This window comes from Heptranchias perlo, chromosome 30 (genome assembly GCF_035084215.1).
Source record: "Heptranchias perlo isolate sHepPer1 chromosome 30, sHepPer1.hap1, whole genome shotgun sequence".
Taxonomy (NCBI): Eukaryota; Metazoa; Chordata; class Chondrichthyes; order Hexanchiformes; family Hexanchidae; genus Heptranchias; species Heptranchias perlo.
Genome location: NC_090354.1, coordinates 24443626 through 24463588, shown reverse-complemented (window position 1 = coordinate 24463588; position 19963 = coordinate 24443626). Strand labels below are relative to the sequence as shown.

At 42.0% G+C, this 19963-nt stretch overlaps 1 protein-coding gene across 1 annotated transcript in view; it reads right to left on the bottom strand.

Moving 5' to 3' along the window:
- LOC137300074 (leucine-rich repeat-containing protein 37B-like) overlaps nucleotides 1–17497 on the bottom strand; it is a 28698-nt gene extending 11201 nt beyond the window's left edge. The window contains exons 1-2 of the mRNA XM_067969170.1: nucleotides 17439–17497; nucleotides 17152–17223 (exon numbers count right to left, since the gene is read on the bottom strand). Of these exons, the coding sequence (XP_067825271.1) occupies nucleotides 17152–17223; nucleotides 17439–17494 (128 nt within the window). The 5' untranslated portion in view covers nucleotides 17495–17497. The remainder of the gene's footprint in view (nucleotides 1–17151; nucleotides 17224–17438) is intronic.
- Between the last annotated feature and the right edge of the window lie 2466 nt (nucleotides 17498–19963).

The following is a 19963-nucleotide window of genomic DNA, read 5'->3' as shown; positions in this document are numbered from 1 at the left end:
AATTCCATTCTGTATCTGAGACTGAACCCCCTTTAATGCCACTTTAAAATTAGCTACACAAAGATGCTTGAGGGTTGGTCAGATAACTAGATAAATGTCTACCCTCTATTCAGTACCACCCCCTGAAAATGCGGCAAAGGTTGTGATTTCATGCACAGGTATAGACCTCTGGCCTATCAATTCTACAGTACAGCATACAAATGCCACATTGATTTTTGATTTTCAAACAATGTACAGTAAAAAGATTAATTATATGAAAAAGATAAAAAATTAGCATCTTTTCTTCATATGCTTTTGTTACTTCTGTACAGTGTTAGCATTACAAATAGTTACAATAGTTCAGATATGAATACTAATTTTGAAAATGTTTATCTCCAATTTCTATTATCTTGCAAACTAGAAACGAATGCCAATAATTATCCTAAACAAAAGCAGAAATCACCAGTCATCCACAAAAAATAAGCTTTCCTTCACAATCATAAAGCTCTCCATGATTCTAAGTGTAACCTACACCATAAAAAAACTAGTCATTCATCACATTGCTGGTTGTGAAATCTTGCTGTGCACAAAAATGGCAGTGATCAGTAATTCACTGTACCTGAAGTACTTCGAGATATTTCTTATTTTCTAAGTATTAACAGATCTATTGAGATCACTATTCTGGCTGCTTCTAGTGGCTTTTACAGGAATGACTGCTCCAGTACATTACATTAAACCAGCTGTAGTTTAATGTAACTGAACGGAGCACTAAATCATAACACTTACTGCATTGTCATTTGTGATTTTTCCCAGTTACCCCAGTCTAACCATGTGTACAGGATGTGACTGTTACAATTTCCAGGCTCTTATCAGCAATGTCTCTCATGCTCAAACTATGGACCATTCCCATGAGCAAGGTCCATTCCCTATGATCTGAGGTGACCTTATACACACAGGATTTGGTAATGTAGCATTGCCCAGGGTCAAACACAACAACTATTGCTACTCAATGGAAATGACTGCTGATCCCATCTTCCCCAGTGAGTCCTGTACTACTGAGGAGCACTGCTCAGCATTTACCAGCTGCTCAGCCTATCCTCATTGATTAGGGTTACCAACTCTGGTTGGGCGTATTCCTGGAGGTTTGATCATGTAACATTTGACTGCAATTTGCAAATGTTATTGCATTTACTTTATAAAAGTTGGGTCCCTGTCGTTGAGTGTCTTTATTTGCACATAAAAAGTATTTTCAGAAACGTATACAAGTAGACTGTCATGTATTCTGGATTTTTTTGTAACCATCTTAAATACTGTAAAGGCAAGATTTGTAAGGCACACCCACATTTTTAGGCATGTTCTTTTGGAAAACCTAGAAGGTGTTTCAGTCCAATTCATTTTACTAAATTTAGAAGAAATGAGTTATGCACTAGATTTTATAGCAGTTTATTTAGCAAAAGAAATCAGAATTTGTCCAGTTTTATCTCCTAAGCACTTTGATTCATTTTTATACGTTGATCTTTGTAGTTATTGTAATATAAAGGTGTCACGTCGACTGAATCTTATTTCAAATGAAGCTTGTTTAAGCTAAACAAAAACTTGTTGAAGATTCCTATTTTTATCACATGCTTTAAATAGAAAATAATAGAGTAGTGCAGTCTAGTAGTTATGCATGTGTTTTTTGTATTGTATTGGACATACAAATTTCACAGTCAGACTGCTGACATTTGGCTGTAGCTGCAGTTTGACTTCATTGGCTGCAAGAGTACCAGAAAAGATAGGAATGTTGCTGGGATTACCATTGAGGCTGCCACAGTAGTGGCAACAGCAGCAAGCACGGCAGCAAAGACCTGTGGAGGGTCAAAAAAGACAGCGAAGGAGGCAAGGGGCAAGGAGGCATTACAGCACGCGGGTCTTCCACAACAGGATGTCGCACCTTAACAAGTCAGAGAAGCAGTGTGAGAGGAGGCTGAGGTTCAACAGGCAGGCAGTCACTGAACTATGTCACCTGTTGCAGCAGGAATTGGAGCCAAACAACAGAGCACACACAGCACTGCCTATTACTGTGAAGGTAACAGTGGCTCTCAACTTCTACATCACAGGCTCACTCCAGGCTGCAACAGGCGACATCAACAATATCAGTCAGTTTTCTGTCCATACAGCCGTCAAGCAGGTGACGGATGCCCTCTTTGCAAGGGGACAGCAATACATCACCTCCCAATGCAGGCCGCTGATCAGGGCAGGAGAGCTCTTGGATTTCCCCAGGTGCAAGGTCTCATTGACTGCACACACGTTGTCCTACATGCTCCCATCACAAACCAGCCATGTTTTACGACAGGAAGGGGTTCCACTCCTTGAATGTTCAACTGGTGTGTGACCGCAGAAAGTGAATAATGCAGGTCTGTTCTCGGTATCCTGGCAGTAGTCATGACGCCATCATACTGCACCAGTCCTCTATCGACCCTGTCTTCATCCCAGATTAGCGGGTGTCCCAGGCTAGCTCCTTGGAGTCAGTGGGTATCGCCTCTCCATCTGGCTCATGACTCCTGTTAGGAACATGGGCACAGACGCGGAGCACCGATATTATGACAGCCACACAAATATAAGAGCTCTAATTGAGCAAACCATAGGCGTCCTCAAACAAAGATTCCAGTGCATGGACAGATCCAGTGGAGTCCTGCAGTATCACCTTGAGTAAGTCTCCAGATTTGTTGTGCTGTATGCTACACAATTATGCCTAAGGAAAGATATATTGCCTTAGAAGGGAGTGCAAAGGAGGTTCACTGGACTGATTCCTGGAATGAGAAGGTTGTCTTATGAGGAGAGATCGAGTAAAATGGGCCTATATTCTCTGGAGTTTAGACAAATGAGAGGTGACCTCATTGAAACGTATAAAATTCTTAGAGGGCTTGACAGGGTAGATGCTGAGAGGCTGTTTCCCCTGGCTGGAGAGTCTAGAACTAGGGGTCATATCCTCAAGACCAAGAGCAGGAAAAATTTCTTCACTCAGAGGGTTGTGAATCTTTGGAATTCTCTATCCTAGAGGGCTGTGGCTGCTCAATCTTTGAGTATATTCAAGATTGAGAGCGATAGATTTTTGGACTCTAAGGGAATCAAGGGATATGGGGATGGGGCAAGAAAGTGGAGTTGAGGTAGAAGATCAGTCATGATCTTATTGAATGGTGGAACAGGCTCGAGGGGCCATATGGCCTACTCCTGCTCCTATTTCTTATGTTCTTTTGCCATTTGGAGGGGCCAAGCCTTGCAGCTGCCACAGGAGGAAGAACTGCAGGAGCAAGATGAAGAAGGGAACGAGGAAGAAGAAGATGATAAAGCAGACTACAGTGCTGTCAGCTGCCAGAGCTGTGAGACAAAAATTATGGAGGAGATTCTCCTAAGCAAAGCGTCTCCCAGCACACCAACAGAACTATAATTGCCCCACTCCTCCTACCCACGTTCTAAATGGCCTCCAACACTAGTACCTCAATGGTCTTCCTCCTACATAACTACAAATATAAAGACCAACAAAAGGTTGTAAGGATAAATCCAGGAACCAAAGGAGTGTCAGTTTAATCTCAGGGGTGGGGAAACTTTTAGAAACGATAATCCAGGACAGAATTAACAGTCACTTGGATGAGGGTGGATTGATTAAGGTAAGCCAGCACGGATTTGTTTAAGGCAAATTAGTTAGGTGTTTAACTGACCTGATAGAGTTTTTTGATGAGGTAACAGACAGGGTAGATGAGGGCAATGCAGTTGATGTGGTGTATATGGATTTTCAAAAGGCATTTGATAAAGTGCCGCATGGTAGGCTTATCATCAAGATTGCGGCCCATGGAATAATGGGGGCAGTAGCAACATGAATACAGAATTGGCTAAGTGACAGGAAACAGAGAGTAGTGGTGAACAGTTGTTTTTCGGACTGAAGGTGTACAGTGGTGTTCCCCAGGGGTCAGTACTTTTCTTGATATATATTAATGATTTGGACTTGGGTGTACATAGCACAATTTCAAAATTTGCAGATGACACAAAACTTGGAAGGGTAGTAAACAGCGAGGAGGATAGTGATAGACTTCAAGAGGATATAGGCAGGCTGGTGGCATGGGCGGACAGGTGGCAGATGAAATTTAATGCGGAAAAATGCGAAATGATCCTTTTTCCTACCAAAATGTAAGAACAAGGAGATGCAATATAAACTAGAGAGCACAACTCTAAAAGGAGTACAGGAACAGAGAGATCTGGGGGTATATGTGCACAATTCGTTGAAGGTGGCAGGGCAGGTTGAGAAAGTGGTTAAAAAAGTATACAGGATCCTGGGCTTTATAAATAGAGGCATAGAGTACAAAAGTATGGAAGTCATGATGAACCTTTATAAAACACTGGTTCGGCCACAACTGGAGTATTATGTCCAGTTCTGGGCACCGCACTTCAGGAAAGATGCGAAGGCCTTAGAAAGGGTGCAGAAGAGATTTACTAGAATGATTCCAGGGATGAGGGACTTCAGTTACGTGGATAGAATGGAGAAGCTGGGGTTGTTCTCCTTGGAACAGAGACGGTTGCAAGGAGATTTGATAGAGGTATTCAAAATCATGAAGGGTCTAGTCAAAGTACATAGAGAGAAACTGTTCCCATTTGCGGAAGCGTCAAGAACCAGAGGACATAGATTTAAGGTCATTGGCAAAAGAACCAAAGCTGACATGAGGAAAAACCTTTTTACACATCGAGTGGTTAGGATCTGGAATGCACTGCCTGAGGGGGTGGTGGAGGCAGATTCAATCATGGCCTTCAAAGGGGAACTGGATAAGTACCTAAAAGAAAAAAAATTTGCAGGACTACAGGGAAAGGACTAGCTGAATTGCTTTGCATTGAGCTGGCGCGGACTCGATGGGCTGAATGGCCTCCTTCCGTGGTGTAACCTTCCTATGATTCTATGATTCTAACAGCAAAGCCAAGCAAATAAAAATTGTTTACTTCACATTGTGCACTTTGCATATTTTGCAACTTTTCCCTCCTCTTTATATTGAAATTAAATTACCTTAATGCAATCCCTTAGTGCCTGACCTCTGTGCTAATTGACCTATTCTAGTGCTCCTACGAAGTGTTTCCCCTGTTGCAGAAGCCTTAGAGGTCGGAGGCCTGAGGTACTGAGGGCACTTGAGATGGCTGTGGTGGGGGACCTCAAGCAGGTCTGGGCCTTAAGGGCCCGGCTGCAGACTGTTGTGTTTCTGCGTTGGCCGGGGCAGTCTGGGACAGCTACTTGCGTGGGACCAATAAAAGCACTGGGTCAGAGGCTGGCAGGGGAGCAGGGGGAAGCAGGCATGCTGTCATCCTGAGAAAGGACAGCATTAGCCTCTCCCATGGAGCCAATAGCAGTCATGGGGCTGCGCCTCTACACTGCCTCTGCTCTGTGAGAGAACATAGTGAAGGAGTGTAGTGATGGTCTCCACACTCCTATTCATGCTCTCCTTTATGAATTAAAAGGCTGAGGAGATGCTACACCCCAGAGCCATGACGGCAGCACTCAGAGCTCCCAGTGAAGTTATATCAGAGCTGTTACCAGAGACTCCATCATTGTGGGTCCCACTGCAGTGTTCTGAGCTGACTATTCGCTCCATGTTTGCCTGCATGATCTCAATGCCTTGTTGGATGACCCCACACAAGCGCGAGCTGGACTTCTCCATGCTCTGCGTCATTGAGTGCAAGCTCTCTGGCAGGCTGCCCAATGCATTTGAAATGTCCTGGTGTATAGGGATAAGTCTTTGACTGTAGGCTGTGCCCTTGAGATCTTCATCTGCAGGGGTAGGATGAGAGCACTCCCTCCAGCTAGCTTCCTGGACCATCCCATCCACCTGCCCATGCTCTTACGCACTAGCGCTCAGTGAGTCTTCCAGTGCAGACCCCTCTAACCTATCCTCTAACGTATGCGTAGTGCCAGACTCTGAGCTGTTGCTTGCTTAAGTAAGATCAAGTGATGCAGTGCTATCTTCTGTGATGCTTTCGGTCAGTTCCTCATCCTCTGGACGCTCTACATTTTGTTGCCCTGAAAGGGAAGAGAGGGACAAGGATTAGGTTTTAGTGTGAAGGATAAACAGAGACAGATGAGTGACTACTGGAAGCAGCTGCGCTTTGTCACGCTTAGTGTGTAAGGGTGAGATTTTAGTGAGAAGCAACAGAGTGAAAGATAGCCAAGAACCCTGCAAGATAAGTCCTCCATCCTCACCACTTGTGATGCCCCTGGTGTGACCCATCCTCATGATCTCTATAATTTGCTCCTCGAGTGGGGAGCGGACTTGAATCGATACTCTGGCTCCTCCTATCCTCACATCCTCTCTACTATTGTTCACCAGCTTTGCCTGCAAGAAAGAAGGGAGAGTGTTTGTGGTCGCCTAGTGAGATGCTTTGTGGATGCGCACGTCAAAGTCAAATAGTGGTGCTGTTATGTGAAGGGTGGCAGGGGTGTGAGGAGGTGAAGGCAGTACTAGAGAAGAGTAGGTGGTGCAGAGTGTGACATTAGGAGCAGAAGGAGTTGGAGTGAAGTATGCTGTAGTGAATGGAGGAGAGTGCTGGTAATGGAGGAGAGAAGGGTGGTAAGTGCTGGGACTTCAAGTAGTGCAGGGTTATGCAGAGAATGATGTGAGATCAGTTAGGAGTCTTACCTTAGCAATCCTGGTCAGGCCATTAAACGTCTTCCTTCATTGGAGCCAGGTCATGGGCGATGCTCCTGGTGATGACACACTCTTGTCACCTGTGCCCATTGCTGTCGAGCAGCTTGGTAGGATACCTTCCTGCCACTTGGTGGGAACAGCATGTCCCTCCTTCTGCCGAGCTCCTCCACCAGAATCTCCATTGCAGTGTTGGAAAAACACTATGGTTGCATCTCCTGAACTACCTTCAGGAGATGCAACCAAAGTGCACCTCCCCTTTAAGAAATTGAAGGCCCCAATTAGGCGAGCTGCCAATCAACAGCGGTACTAACGCTGGGAGCATGCCTATTTAATTATAATGAGGGCCCTCGACCAATTTACCCGTCTTGTCCCATCCATACGATTAGGCACGCGCTGTTGGCATCGTGCCGATTCTTGGCCCAAAAATGGGCCTACACGAATCACTACCCCATAGTTTGTGTTAATTATGTTTTGAAAATTTGTTTAAACCAGTCCTTTATTCATGGCTTAACATATTTTGTGAATCCATCTCACCTCCAGTCCGGTTTTGGAGTTGATCCAACCTTGACACTTCACTCGTGCCGCCCATGCTGTTTCTCCAGTGTTGACCGCTCCGCACCTCTGACTGCAGCCTTTCGTGAGTTCTCCTTCACGACACTGGGGGCAGGAAGGGTTTGGTGCCAGAACTTGAAGCTGTCACATGAGAAATCCCATGCACGCAAACCACGAACTCTACTTCCACATTTTCTTCTGGGTTGCCAGCAGTAGTGCCCGGGAGATCAATCACTGATTCCGGGAGATTCCCGGACAGTCTGGGAGTACTGCCAACTCTATCACCGATATGCAGGTCAGTGCTTTACGCTTGATCCATTCATTGCTCTCAACCCAAGACTGGTTCTCTGCGTGAAACACTGCTCAGATGTTTAAAGTGCTAGTAAGCGCTCAGCATAGCAGTCATTGGTGAAGGGACCAATCCAAAACATTAAGTCTGGCCTGCTGAGTGTTTCCAGAATTTTCTGTTTTAGTACAGTCACTGACTCATCCTCAGAATCACTTACAGTAAACTGAGTAAAGTCAGCTAAGGTCAATTAGCCACCTCTTATATATTCAAAGGCTAGACCATGCAGATTAACAATGTCATAATTAATTTCTTTTAACATTAGCAAACTGATCACTGGAACTAGTCAGCACTGATTAACATGAACAACTACAATAACATAGTATCAGATGGGTTGTGGTTTGGAAAAGAGATTTTGATCGTTATAAGCAACTGATTATTACAATTGATGATCACAACAGGATTCCACTATATTACTTTGCTTGGTGGATTATTCCAAAAATGTAATGCTTTTGAGTAGAGATTTTTCCTGCTATCTGTTCAAAATTTGTTTTTCACCAATTTTTATTTATGTTCTTGGTACTACTTTCTTGCAGTAGTTTGAAGTAATAATCGTTCACCTTATCAGTAACATTTAGAATTTGATACACTTTGATAAGGAACCCTCTTAACTGCCTACTATCCAGATTGTAAACCATAAGCTTTTCTAATGATTATTTTAATTATCTCCCATAATTCATAATTAAATTACAATACACGCTACAGAATTAAATGAGATCCAGGAATAAAATACAACATTTTAATTGTGGTGGGTAGTGAACGTTTCAGAGAATTACACAGAATTTTACAGCACGGAACCAGGCCATTCCGTCCAACAGGTCTATGCCGGTGTTTATGCTGCACATGAGCCTCCTTCCACCTTACTTCATCCCACCCTATTAACATATCCTTCTATTCCTTTCTCCCTCATGTACTTATCTAGTTTCCCTTAAATGCATCTATGTTATTTACCTCAACCACTCCATGTGGTAGTGACTTCTACATTTGCACCACTCTATATGGCAACATTGTAGTTTCAATTGATTTGATAAAGATGGCAGAATTGATTAAAATGAGGTAAGAAAATATGATTTTAAAATATTTATTTGCAGGCCTGATTTACGCTGGGTTACTTTATTTCAGTTTAGACTATAATGGGTGACATCAGTTGGGATTAGCATCCTTGAAACAGCCAGGGGAAAGAATCAATCAGGGATTCTCCCTCTTAATCGCAAATTAATGGCTCCTTCTAGAATCATGGAATCATAGAAAGTTTCAGCACAGAAGGAGGCCATTCAGCCCATCATGTCCGTGCCGGCTGAGAAAGAGCTATCCAGCTCAATCTCACTTTCTAGCACTTGGTCCATAGCCCTGTAGTTTATGGCACTTCAAGTGCACATCCAGGTACTTTTTAAATGAGTTGAGGATTTCTGCCTCTACCACCCTTTCAGGCAGTGAGTTCCAGATCCCCACCCATCTGGGTGAAAAAAATTCTCCTCAGCTCTCCTCTGATCCTTCTACCAATTACTTTAAATCTACGCCCCCGATCACTGACCCCTCTGCTAAGGGAAATAGGTCCTCCCTATCCACTCTATCTAGGCCCCTCATAATTTTATACACCTCAATTAAATCTCCCCCCAGCCTCCTTTGTTCCAAAGAAAACAACCCCAGCCTATCCAATCTTTTCTCACAGCTAAAATTCTCCAGCCCTGGCAATATCCTCATAAATCTCCTCTGTATCCTCTCTAGTGCAATCACATCTTTCCTGTAATGTGGTGACCAGAACTGTACACAGTACTCAAGCTGGGGCCTAAGTGTAGAAAGTGTACACTGGTCAATATCAGTTGAGGGCAGCAATAGGCTGGTCTGTGATATCCACCATGGTCAATAGTCTGCTAGTGCTTATTGCCCAGGTTCACATATGAAGAATGGCTACTTTGACGATATACCAGAGGACTGCCACAGACCACAGAGCTGTACCCCAGGAGAACATGGGAGGAAGATTTCTTTTTCACTTACCTCTTGTGTAAACCTTGAATTTTTAAGATATTTGAATATAATTTTACAGCAAATTAATCCAGAGGGATCTGGCTTTATTACCAAACTGAGTACCATGAGCTCCAGAAACAGTGCTGTTTCACCAGAAATAAGAGTTGAAAAGAGTACTTATGATTTTCCAACTTCCAGCTGGGTGTGCAATGTGTTATCGAGTTTGTCACAACATCCTGAAAGTAAATTTTTTATGGGTTCCTTTACCCACAAAATATGATACAATTCATACAACACTGTCTTGAAAACCAACAAACTCAACAACACAAATCACACAAAAAGAAAATACTGCAGGGCATTTTCTGCTTTTAATACAAATCACACATTGTATTCCATCAAATTCTCCCTTCCAGTTTATTTTTTATTTTAACGTCATAGATATTACAGCACAGAAGAAGCCCATTTGGTCCACTGGGCCTATGCTGGTACTAGCTCTTCAAGTAGAGCTATCAACTCTAATTACACTTCCCCATCCTTTCCTCATATCCTTGTACATCTTTTGTCTGATTACACTCCTGCGTAGTGCCTTGGGGCATTTTACTACGTTAAAGGCGCTATATAAATGCAAGTTGTTGTTGTTTATACACTTTCTTTTCAAATACTTATCCAAATCCCTTTTAAATTATGTTACACTTTCTGTCCCAATAGCCACGTGATAAAGTATTCCGTAGTCTAAAAACATTGCATGAGAAATTTCTTCTAACCTCTTCCTTCATTATTTTAGTGACAATTCTGAGTCTATGCCCCCTTGTTACTGATTCATCGCCTAGTGGAAGCAATCTTTCAATAGTTAAATATAAAAAAAGCAGCAACTTTTCGAACTTTCCTTCATGACTGTAAACTTTTATTCTTGATATTATTCTAGTGAATCTTTGCTGTACTCTTCCCATGTCTTTAATGTCCTTCATATAATGGGGCTCCCAGAACAGCACACAAAACTCCATCTGTTGCCTAACCAATGCCTTATATAAATTCTAGATCATTTCTTTGTTTTTACATTCAATGCTTTCTGTTAAAAATAGCACCCCATTTGTCTTTTTTTTAACCTGCAAACCCACCTTTAAAAATCTATGCACTTGCACCCTAGATCACCGTGTTCCTCCACTTTTAAGAACCTAACCATTTGGGTATATGTAATTTCAGTGCTTTTTCTCCCAAAGTGTACTACTTTACATGTCTCTGCACTGAACTCTGTCACCTATCTGCCCATTCTGATAATTTGTCTATGTCCTCCTACAATCTCCTGTAATCATCCTCAATTTGCCATAGAAAGAAAGAGATTTGCATTTATATGGAACCATATCACATCCCTTGTGAAACATCTTAAAGTACTTCACACAAATTACTTTTGAAGTGAAGTTGTTGTTGTGGTTTGGTTGTTCTGTTGTAGTAGTAGTAGTAGTAATAGTAGTAATAGTAGAAGTCTATGCTGTTATGTAAGTAAATGTGATAGCAAAATTGCACATATCAAAATCCATAAGTAGCAATGACCAGTTAACCTGTTTTGATACGAGTTGGTTGAATGATCAATATTGGCCAAAACACTGAGATAACTCCTTGCTCTATACAAACAACGCTATGGGAGCGTTAACGTCCACCAAGACAGACAGACTTACCCAAAAGACAGCACCCATGATAATGCAGCACTCCCTCGGTATTGCACTCAAGTGCCATTTTAGGTTATGGTGCTCAAGTCCTGGAATAGGATTTGAACCTACAACATTCTGACTCAGAAATGACAGGGTTACTAACTAAGCCAATCTGACAATTTAATCAGCCATGTTCCCTCATTTGGTATCACCAGCAAATTTCTCTTGTGCTTTTATATAAATGTAAAAACAAAAGATGCCCCAGCACAAATCCCTGAGGCAAACTACTACCCTGTGATATTATTTCTATAAGTCTCAAGTCACTCCTTCTAAAAATCCATATATACAACATCCACCCCATTCCTATTATCTATACACAATAAATTTCCTCAACAAATTCAATTAAATTGGCCAAGCATGTCTAGCACTTTGCAATTCCTGCTGACTATCTCTAAGAAGCCCATGCCTTTCTAAGTCAGTGTTATCCAGTACATCAGCCACTAGCCATATGTGGCTAATTAAGAACCCAAATGTGGCTAATTGCATTTTCGATTAGCAAATAAAAAATGAACAGACACAGCCGTTGGGCATGTGATCGCAATACTCATATTCGCACTGCATTTGCACGTGTACTCTAACCTCATTATGAGTTTGTTGGTAAAATGATGAGAAGAGCAGCGTGAGTGTTTTTCGATTGTTGTGTGCTTTACTTCCTTGGTTATTGCTTATTGGTTAGCTACGAAAAATGGTGTGTCACATGGGTGAAAGCATCCGACTTCAGCACCATAGAAAAACCAGCAACATTGTATAGAGACGGCAGCTATCATCATGATCAGCTCGACCAATCGGAATAACCGCGTCAGGCCAGCAGAAGAAAGCAAGCTCAGCTAGCAAACTAGCAAGAAATATAAAAATAGATTGTAAGAGCTTCTACAAGTATGTAAAAAGGAAGAGAGTAGCAAAAGTAAACGTGGGTCCCTTAGAGGCTGATACAGGATAAATTCTAATGGGGAATAAGGAAATGGCAGAAAAGTTAAACAAGTATTTTGTATCTGTCTTCACAGCAGAAGACACAAAAAGCATACCAGGAATAGTGGGGAACCAAAGGTCTAATGAGAATGAGGAACTTAAAGTAATTAATGTTAGTAAAGAAAAAGTACTGGAGAAATTAAGGGGACTAAAAGCCGACAAATCCTCTGGACCTGATGGCCTACATCCTAGGGTTCTAAAGGAGGTGGCTGCAGAGATAGTGGATGCATTGGTTGTGGTCTTCCAAAATTCCCTAGATTCTAGAATGGTCCCAGTGAATTGGAAGGTAGTAAATGAAAAGAAAGGAGGGAGAGAGAAAACAGGGAACTAAAGGCCAGTTTGCCTGACATCAGTCGTCGGGAAAATGCTGGAATCCATTATTAAGGAAGTGTTAACAGGGCACTTAGGAAATCATAAAATTGATTAGGCAGAGTCAACATGGTTTTATGAAAGGGAAATCGTATTTGACAAATCTATTAGAGTTTTTTGAGGATGTAACTAGCAGGCTAGATAAAGGGGAACCAGTGGATGTAGTGTATTTGGATTTTCAAAAGGCATTCGATAAGGTCCCACGTTCCCCACCACCTGCACATTCCCCTCCAAGTCACACACCATCCCGACTTGGAAATATATCGCCGTTCCTTCATCGTCGCTGGGTCAAAATCCTGGAACTCCCTTCCTAACAGCACTGTGGAAGAACCTTCACCACACGGACTGCAGCGGTTCAAGAAGGCGGCTCACCACCACATTCTCAAAGGCAATTAAGGATGGGCAATAAATGCTGGCCTCGCCAGCGACACCCACATCCCATGAACGAATAAAAAAGACAAAAGGTTGTTACACAAGATAAGGGCTCATGGGGTTGGGGGTAATATATTAGGATGGACAGAAGATTGGTTAACGGATAGAAAACAGAGAGTAGGAATAAACGGGTCATTTTTAGGTTGGCAGGCTGTAACTAGGGGGTGCCGCAAGGATCAGTACTTGGGCCTCAGCTATTTACAATCTATTTTAATGAATTAGATGAGGGGACCAAGTTTTTTTTTTAATTTGTTCATGGGATGTGGGCTTTGCTGGCAAGACCAGCATTTATTGCCCATCCCCAATTGCCCTTGAGAAGGTGGTGGTGAGCTGCCTTCTTGAACCACTGCAGTCCGTGTGGTGAAGGTTCTCCCACAGTGCTGTTAGGTAGGGAGTTCCAGGATTTTGACCCAGCGACGATGATGTCCAAGTCGGGATGGTGTGTGACTTGGCGGGGAATGTGCAGCTGGTGTTGTTCCCATGTGCCTGTTGCCCTTGTTCTTCTAGGTGGTAGAGGTTGCGGGTTTGGGAGGTACTGTCGAAGAAACCTTGGCGAGTTGCTGCAGTGCATCTTGTATATGATACACACTGCAGCCACGGTGCGCCGGTGGTGAAGGGAGTGAATGTTTAGGATGGTGGACGGGGTACCAATCAAGTGGGTTGCTTTATCCTGGATGGTGTTGAGCTTCTTGAGTGTTGTTGGAGCTGCACTCATCCAGGCAAGTGGAGAATATTCCATCACACTCCTGACTTGTGCCTTGTAGATGGTGGAAAGGCTTTGGGGAGTCAGGAGGTGAGTCACTCGCCGCAGAATACCCAGCCTCTGACCTGCTCTTGTAGCCACAGTATTTATGTGGCTGGTCCAATTAACATTCTGGTCAATGGTGACCCCCAGGATGTTGATGGTGGGGGATTCGGCGATGGTAATGCCGTTGAATGTCAAGGGAGGTGGTTAGACTCTCTCTTGTTGGAGATGGTCATTGCCTGACACTTGTCTGGCGCGAATGTTACTTGCCACTTTTCAGCCCAAGCATGGATGTTGTCCAGGTCTTGCTGCATGCGGGTATGGACTGCTTCATTATTTGAGGGGTTGCGAGTGGAACTGAACACTGTGCAATCATCAGCGAACATCCCCATTTCTGACCTTATGATGGAGGGGAGGTCATTGATGAAGCAGCTGAAGATGGTTGGGCCTAGGACACTGCCCTGAGGAACTCCTGCAGCAATGTCCTGAGGCTGAGATGATTGGCCTCCAACAACCACTACCATCTTCCTTTGTGCTAGGTATGACTCCAGCCACTGGAGAGTTTTCCCCCTGCTTCCCATTGACTTCAATTTTACTAGGGCTCCTTGGTGCCACACTCGGTCAAATGCTGCCTTGAAATCAAGGGCAATCACTCTCACCTCAACTCTGGAATTCAGCTCTTTTGTCCATGTTTGGACCAAGGCTGTAATGAGGTCTGGAGCTGAGTGGTCTTGTTGGAACCCAAACTGGGCATCGGTGAGCAGATTATTGGTGCCACCTAATAGCACTGTCGATGACACCGTCCATCACTTTGCTGATGATTGAGAGTAGACTGATCGGGCGGTAATTGGCCGGATTGGATTTGTTCTGCTTTATGTTGACAGCACATACCTGGGTAATTTTCCACATTGTCGGGTACATGCCAGTGTTATAGCTGTACTGGAACAGTTTGGCTAGAAGCGCGGCTAGTTCTGGAGCACAAGTCTTCAGCACTACAACCGGGATGTTGTCAGGGCCCACAGCCTTTGTTGTATCCAGTGCATTCAGCAGTTTCTTGATATCACGTGGAGTGAATCGAATTGGCTGAAGACTGGCTTCTATGATGGCGGGGATATCAGGAGGTGGCCGAGATGGATCATCTACTCGGCACTTCTGGCTGAAAATGGTTGCAAACGCTTCAGCCTTGTCTTTTGCACTCACGTGCTGGACTCTGCCATCATTGAGGATGGGGATGGGGATGTTCACAGAGCCTCCTTCACCCGTTAGTTGTTTAATTGTCCAGTGTGATGTATCCAAGTTTGCTGACAATACAAAGCTAGGTGGGAAAGTAAACTGTGAGGAGGATACGAAAAGAGTCTGCAAAGGGATATATACAGGTTAAGTGAGTGGGCAAGAAGGTGGCAGATGGAGTATAATATGGGGAAATGTGAGGTTATTCACTTTAGTAGGAAGAATAGAAAAACAGAATATTTTTAAATGGTGAGAAACTATTAAATGTTGGTGTTCAAAGAGATTTGGGTGTCCTTGTCCATGAAACATAAAGTTAACATGCCGGTACAGGAGGCAATTAGGAAGGCTAATGGTATGTTGGCCTCTATTGCAAGTGGGTTGGAGTACAAGTGTAAGGAACCCTTGCTACAATTGTACAGGGCTTTGGTGAGACCACACCTGGAGTACTGTGTACAGTTTTGTTCTCCTTACCCAAGGAAAGATATACTTGCCTTAGAGGCGGTGCAATGAAGGTTCACTAGATTCCTGGGATGAGAAGGTTGTCCTATGAGGAGCGATTGAGAAGAATGGCCTATATTCTCTGGAGTTTAGAAGAATCACCCTCATTGAAACGTATAAAATTCTTAGAGGGCTTGATAGGGTAGATGTAGAGAAGCTGATCCCCTGGCTGGACAGTCTAGAACTAGAGGGGCATAGTCTCAGGATAAGGGTGGCTGATTTAGGACTGAGATGAGGAGTAATTTCTTCACTCAGAGGCTTGTGAATCTTTGGAACTCTCTCCCCCAGAGGGCTGTGGATGCTCAGTCGTTGAGTATATTCAAGACTGAGATCGATAGATTTTTGGACTCTAAGGAATCAAGGGATATGGAGATCAGGTGGAAAGTGAAGTCGAGGTCGAAGATCAGCCATGATCATATTAAATGGCGAAGCAAGCTCAAGGGGCCGTGTGGCCTACTCCTGCTCCTATTTCTTATGTTCTTAATAATGAGCAGCACCAACAGGGCACATCATGGCAAAGGGCAAGCAGCATCCAACCCCGTTCTAGATGGAAAGCAGGGGTGGGTCTGTTGCGTCTCGATGTGCGAGCCAACATTCTCAGCGATCAAAGTACTGCTCGATACTGCTGAAAAACAAACCTGGAAGCTGCACTAAGATGTGCTGTGTCTGATAAATTCATACCAGAATTCCAAACTTTGGTGAAAGAGAAAGACTGCAAAATTTCACACTGAATGATGGTAGATGTTTGTTTAGTAAATATACCTGTATTGTGTGTAAGGCGATTTCTACTAAAATCAGTGCATGTGGCTAAGACTGTTTCACCGTAGCCACATCTGTGGCTAATCAGCAATTTCTACTGGACAACATTGTTCTAAATGTTCACTAATTTCACCATACACTTTGAATTTTTTTCATTTTCAAATATTTATCCACTTTCTTTCTAAAAGCTATTATGGATTCTGTTTACACCACCATTTCTGGTACAGTATTCCATAGTCCAATAAAAATGTTCCCAGCCTCTTCCTTCATTCTTTTGGTGATGATAAATTTATGCCCTCTAATTACTGACTCACTGACCAGTGTAAATATTTTTTTACCTTTTTACCTTATCAAAACCCTTCATAATTTTGAATTTTAACTTTGACTTATTCCTTTCCCCTTTCTTGAGCAGGGGTGTAAATTTGCCACCCTTCAGTTCTTGGCATGACTTCCAATTCCAAAGATTTTTCAGAAATTTATGGTTAGTGACTCCACTATGTTTTCCACAACCTCCTCTAACATTCTGAGATGCATACCATTTGGGTCTGTTGATTTTTCTACTTTTAGTCCCATTAACTTTATTAATACAATTTACTTTTATAAATTATTTCGGCAATATTTGGTACTGAAGGACTCCCCTGTGGTCCTGTAACTGTGCCAAAGTGCCCAAAATAATGATAAAAATTTCCTCAAAAAGTTTCCAAAAATCCAGTCTGCGTTTAGAAAGAAGTGGATTTGAGGCATGACATTTACAATTTGCATTGCAAATCATCTGGCAGGGCTTTGCAAGCCTGCTCTATTACAGCTTTAGAGTAAACACAGAGTTGGGTGAAAGATATAAATTACATTTTCCAGGAAAATCCTTCTGCTGAAGCCACAGAGATTGTTTTAGGTTTCTTGCTATTCACAGCTATTTCAATTCTGGATACTCACAGGTACTGCATTGAGGGCAATTTATCAAATGCATCATTCTCTATTACTTCTAGTGGGTTGGACTTCAAGTTCCTGTTAAACAAAAGGAAAAATGCAAGAAGTAGTGCCTGAAATAATTCAAATACAGAACAATATTTAGGTTCTTTGCCACTAACTAATACAGTAATTTTTTTAAAAATTGTGAATATTGCATTCAGGACTGTGGCGACTGTGATACAATATACACTTTTTAAACAGAATGCCTTATTGCTGGAGAAATGGTTGGAAACTCTGATTTTTACACTTACAATTGCCTAAAGAAACGTAATCCATGCCAGGATTTGAATGTTCCATCGAGTAGCATTGTTACCCTATTGCCAGAAAGATCACTGTATAATAAACCGCAAAAAAATGAAAAGAACTTTAATTCCTTGAGTATTACAACATTTTCATTGATATAGTTTGCTTATCTTTGTGAATTTTTATAATAAAGTAAGGTGAAAGTACAACACTATAAAATGCATTCTCAAAGGAGAAGCACGCTGTCCTGTCACTCTGCGGCTGAGTTCAAATCCAGTCCATGCAGATTAATTTGATGAACGCTTCTTCTTTCTTCCAGCCATTATGATCCTATATGAAATTAATTTGTGTAGGCTCAACTTAGTTCCTGGTGGATGTGAATAAATATCCAATTTAACTTGCTGAAATCGGCATTAAATCAGGTGGTAATGGCCTCAAAATGAAGTCAGTAGATTTAACGCCCGGTCAATGCCAATACTCTGACCGCTGCCACTTTTACAGGGGTCTATTGCTGGGTGGCCAAAGCTCCTGGCTGTTTCAGGCGGTAGGCCCCATTAAATATGAAAATCGGGGTCCTATGACATACATAAGATCCTGATTGCCATTTCCAGATAGAACTGGTCGAAGCGTGCACCGAGAAGGCTCTTTTCGAATCGGAGTTAGTGCGTACTATTGAGGTAGAATAAGGGGTGTTTTATTCTGCATCTAAACTGTAGTATGCATGACCTGGATACCAACAGTGCGCCAATGCGGACAACACTGCTAGCTCTCATTTTAATGAGCACAAAAATTCACCCAAATAAATTTTACAAAAATATATTCTGTAAATTATAATAACCATTTTAGGAAAATTGTGATTGTTTCAATAGACCCAATGATTCATAATGAAGACTCAATGGCCCCCTGCCTGAGTCAAAGGCAAATAAACAAAACGATTTTCTAGAACTGTGTTGGACTATTATTCTCCTAGAATCACAATGACTCCATAACAATTTTAATACTGCACTAGATTATTGGATATTTCCAAACTAATACTAGAACTCACAGAGTCTCCAGGAAAGGTAGCGCTTGAAATGTATACCCTGCAATTTTCGTGATGACATTTCCAGAAAGATTCCTATGTTGAAATAACAACAAACTGTTCAATAACACTGCCCCTGAAAGTCCAAAAGTGCCCCTTAACAGTCGGTGTAGAATCATTATATAATTCTGTGACGAAGTTCCTGTGAGTTATTACTTTCATTCAAAGCTACGGCCATAGCAAGAGTATGTACACCAACCTTTGATCCAACTTTCAAAAGTTCTAGATTGAGGAGCTATTTTTTCCCATTGGAATGGACCAGCAAGCAAAAGCCTGATAATGGTAACTACATATTTATGACATCATACACAATGGTATTGCAAATTGTGTCATACATTGCATCTTGTGGAGCTACCTGCACCAATACAATGAATAATGGCTGCCTCAACGATTTATAGGTCAGTTCCTGTATTAAGGACTTTTGTCTCACATTTCTGGTGTGAGGTACAGGAAGGAGAGGATACATGCTAAAAGTAACAATCAGTCACTGGAAAAAAACCAATAAAAACTGTGAAGCTGATTACCACAGAAGATAGCTGAATGAGTGTATGGAGTAAGGGCTAATGTTGGGTAAGAATGCAGCTCATTCACCACTGAGATCTTGGTATAAATCCAGCACAGACTGGATGAAAGCCTCTTCTCTCTCCTATAAATTTGAATAGTTCAGTTCCAAATTATAAACCAAATTTTCAGCAGACTACTTCCTAATATAAATCTGCCCAAATTCTGCAGTATTGGCACAATATCCCTTCAAGAGCTTGAATGGATAGCAGGTGTAGGATATGGGATTATTCTACAACTGCAGTGAAGAATGGAATCATGTTCTGAGGTTGGAATTGAAGCATATTGGCATCCAATCTCTGGCATAGGAATTCTTGAAGCTGAATATTGAGGAGAAAATGTTTAATTCCTTTAGAAAATGTACACATTTATTTTACAAAGGCAGTTGGTTTCTGTATCTCAAATATTATTCACACAATTAGCAAAATAGCAAGTTTGAAATAAGCAATTGTAAACGATTTGTTTAAAAGAGCCAACTGCTGTACTTACAATTTTTTTACTAAGATGAGCCCTTCAAATGAATTCTTCTGCAGTGTGTCAAGTTGATTTCCATGCAGGTCTCTAAAACAGTTTGTTCAATAATTAGAAGATCAATTTATCTGTTAAAAATCTAATTATTCATTTTCTGAGAAGGATGATTTTTAAAAAACTATACAGGGTGGTAATTCCTGTGGTTGCTATGTGCAGCAAGTTAGAACTGCATTCATGAAGATCTCCTCTATTCTGCATTTTTAGCAAAATCATAAACATGATTTCTCTAAAAATACTAAACTGAGGAGATTTTCAAGATCATACTTATGGCATTGCTACACATAGTGACAATTCTGTTCGATTATGAATAAATTTAGGCGCTCAAATGACGTTTGATGAAAACACTCAAGCTAAACTGAG